At 45.6% G+C, this 2,599-nt stretch overlaps 1 protein-coding gene across 1 annotated transcript; it reads right to left on the reverse strand.

The window, feature by feature from the left end:
- Positions 1 to 515: 515 nt before the first annotated feature.
- LOC147329869 (E3 SUMO-protein ligase ZBED1-like) lies at positions 516 to 2,366 on the reverse strand. The gene is made up of 2 exons (XM_086294152.1): positions 1,539 to 2,366; positions 516 to 1,323 (listed from the first exon to the last, which is right to left on the reverse strand). The coding sequence occupies exons 1-2, from the start codon at positions 1,922 to 1,924 to the stop codon at positions 672 to 674; spliced, it is 1,038 nt and encodes a 345-aa protein (XP_086150278.1). The 5' UTR covers positions 1,925 to 2,366; the 3' UTR covers positions 516 to 671.
- Positions 2,367 to 2,599: the final 233 nt, after the last annotated feature.

A 2,599-nucleotide genomic window follows, 5' to 3' on the forward strand; every position in this document is an offset into this window, starting at 1 on the left:
ACAGGGTCTTTGCCTGGTTTTAGCAGGAGATTAATGTTTGCAGAATTCATATTTGATGGAAGTCTGCCCTTTTCTTTAATTTCCAACAACGTTCTGTAGAAAACTGGTGCTAGAATCGACCAGAATTCTTTGTAGAATTCTGCAGGAAAGCCGTCTGGACCTGGAGCCTTATTATTGGGCATACTTATCAGAGCTTCCTGGAGTTCACCTGGTGTCAGTGGTGAATCCAGTGCCATTGCTTGAGTGTCCAATAATTTTTAAGAGTTATGTTGTCCAAAAACTGATCAATTTCTTTTTTAGATGGGTTTATTTGTGGTGAATACAACGTTTTATAGAAATCCCTGAAAATGTTGTTTATTTGTATCGGATCATATATTGTGTTCCCAGATGAATCTTGAACAGCACATATAGTTGTTTTTTCTTTATTTATTTTTAGCTGGTTTGCTAGAAATTGACCGGATTTATTACCATGTTCATAATTTTGTCATATACACCATATACATCTTCAAGTTCACAGAACATAGGCCTAATTCAACAGGCAAAATAGAAAAAATCTCCAATCATCCTTTTGGGTAAGGTAGATTAGTGCAAAAAAATATGAACAACAGTGAAAAGTATTGTTTAAATCACATTCAACCATAGAACAAGCTCTAAACACACGGTCCTCTGGTCTACTCATCCTTCAGCCAGTTGCTGAGACAAACCAACTTGTCCACGTTCTCTGAGTGCAGAGCAGACCTCTTCTTGTTCACAATGTGCCCTGCTACAGAGAACAGCCTCTCACAGGGCACTGTGGAGGCAGGAGTGGCCAGGTATCTGCGAGCAAGGCGGGCCAGCTGGCTGTGGGCTCCTGCATGAGCTGCCCACCACTGTAAGGGACAGTCCTCTAAGGCAGTGCAGGGCTCTGCTCTGTAGCGCTGTATGGCTCTGTCCTGCTGTACCTCCTCCTCTGACTCAGAGTCAGAGTCCATCTGCAGCAGGCTCAGCCTCTTCTTGGCTGGACCTTCTTCTGCAGTGTGTGATCTTCTAGGAGAGTCTTCATGCAGCATGCCTGCCAGTGTGGTCCACACTGCTTCTCTGTCAGTCTTGGGCACACTGCGTAGGTCTTTAAAACGTGGGTCCAGTGCAGTTGCGATCTGGAGCCATGCATAGTTGGTATGTTCCTGGCGGGAAGCAAGGTCTTCCTTAAACTTCTCTTTAAACCTCACCACATATGCAGGGTCCTCATCAGTTACTTCCATGACACGGCGCAGGTGGCAGAAGGCTGGTAGAACTACAGAGTAGGAGACGTAGGCCTCTCCTCCCAGCAGTTCAGTCACATATCTGCAGTGGAATACACACACACACACACACACACACACACACACAGATAAGACAGCAAATTAAAAAAAGCTTTTTAATACTAGGTAATATTAATAAAATATTTGATTTCATTTATTTTTTAAATAAGACATTTTCATAATAACAAAACTGATTTAAGATGTATGTTTGATACATTTAATCTAAACCTACAATTATGGTCACAATGACAGGCTCACCTGCAGGGCTCTAGAAGTGTCTCCAGTCTCTGGAGTTTGTCCCACTCTGGAGGCGTCAGGAGGTCAAGTTTATGCTTTTGTTTAACCAGAGTCGCGGTTACTGCAGTTTGGTTGCGGATCAAGCGCTTCACCATCTCCAGCGTGGAGTTCCAGCGCGTAGGCACGTCCTGGGCCAACGGCTCCTGCTTGCGCCCCAGTGACACCTGCTCTGCGTTCAGCTCTGCTGTGTTTGCTGGGCTGTGCTTAAAATGTCCAACAATTTTGCGGCATTTGGCCAGCGCAGTGACAAAGCCACTGTCTGCGAGACTCACTGTGATGCATCTCTGTAGAATGTGCGCGGTACACGGCATGTGATTGAATGGCATGATGCGAGCCGCGGCGATCATATTGCGCGCACTGTCCGTGTCCTACTGTTGTCACCTTCTCCTCAATTCTCCACCTGCGAGCAACAGTCTGGAACTGCTCTGCACAAGCCTCCGCAAAGTGCCGCTCTTCCGTTTTCATTATAGTCAGCGCAAAGGATGTCAGACCCCAGGCTTCAGTGATTAAATGCGCAGTAACTCCCAGGTAATTGTCATTACTCAATGATGTCCAGTGGTCTCCTGTCAGAGCCACGCATTCTGTGTGAACTAAAGCCTCTTCTTTTTTCTTTTTCTCCGTTTCATACAGTTCGTGGATTCGAATTGTTATTGTGCTTCTCGCTGGGGGCTTGTAGGACGCGTCCTGAGATGCAACCTTTAAAACATCCGCAAAGCCCTTGTCCTCCACAATGCTTAGCGGTCTACAGTCCTTTGCTATCCATTTGGCTATATTGTCGGTCAGTTTGTCCAAAGAAGACTTACCGAGTGGCCTGCGTTCACTAAGAGTGGTCTGACGCAGGCCGGGTGAAGCTGCTGCCCCGACAAACGCGTGTTTGGCATTAAGGTGGTATTTTAAGGTCGAATTTGAATGGTGAAATTGAAACTCTTTACTACAGTGAGTGCAAATTACAACGCGTTTGTTTATTGTCCCATCTATGTTCTTCTTGTATTTAAATTCCCCATCCAGAAGGCCATCCTGTT

Source organism: Aulonocara sp. 'chitande type north' Nkhata Bay, linkage group LG5 (genome assembly GCF_057382095.1).
Source record: "Aulonocara sp. 'chitande type north' Nkhata Bay isolate Kocher_YH1m ecotype deep benthic linkage group LG5, A_spYH_male_GT1.1, whole genome shotgun sequence".
Classification (NCBI taxonomy): domain Eukaryota; kingdom Metazoa; phylum Chordata; class Actinopteri; order Cichliformes; family Cichlidae; genus Aulonocara; species Aulonocara sp. 'chitande type north' Nkhata Bay.

Excerpts from the sequence above, each read along its gene's own strand:
- LOC147329869 (XM_086294152.1), bottom strand. The coding sequence starts at position 1,924 with ATGATCGCCGCGGCTCGCATCATGCCATTCAATCACATGCCGTGTACC. Across the intron at positions 1,324-1,538 it reads ACACTTCTAGAGCCCTGCAG|ATATGTGACTGAACTGCTGG; the intron begins GTGAGCCTGTCA and ends ATTCCACTGCAG.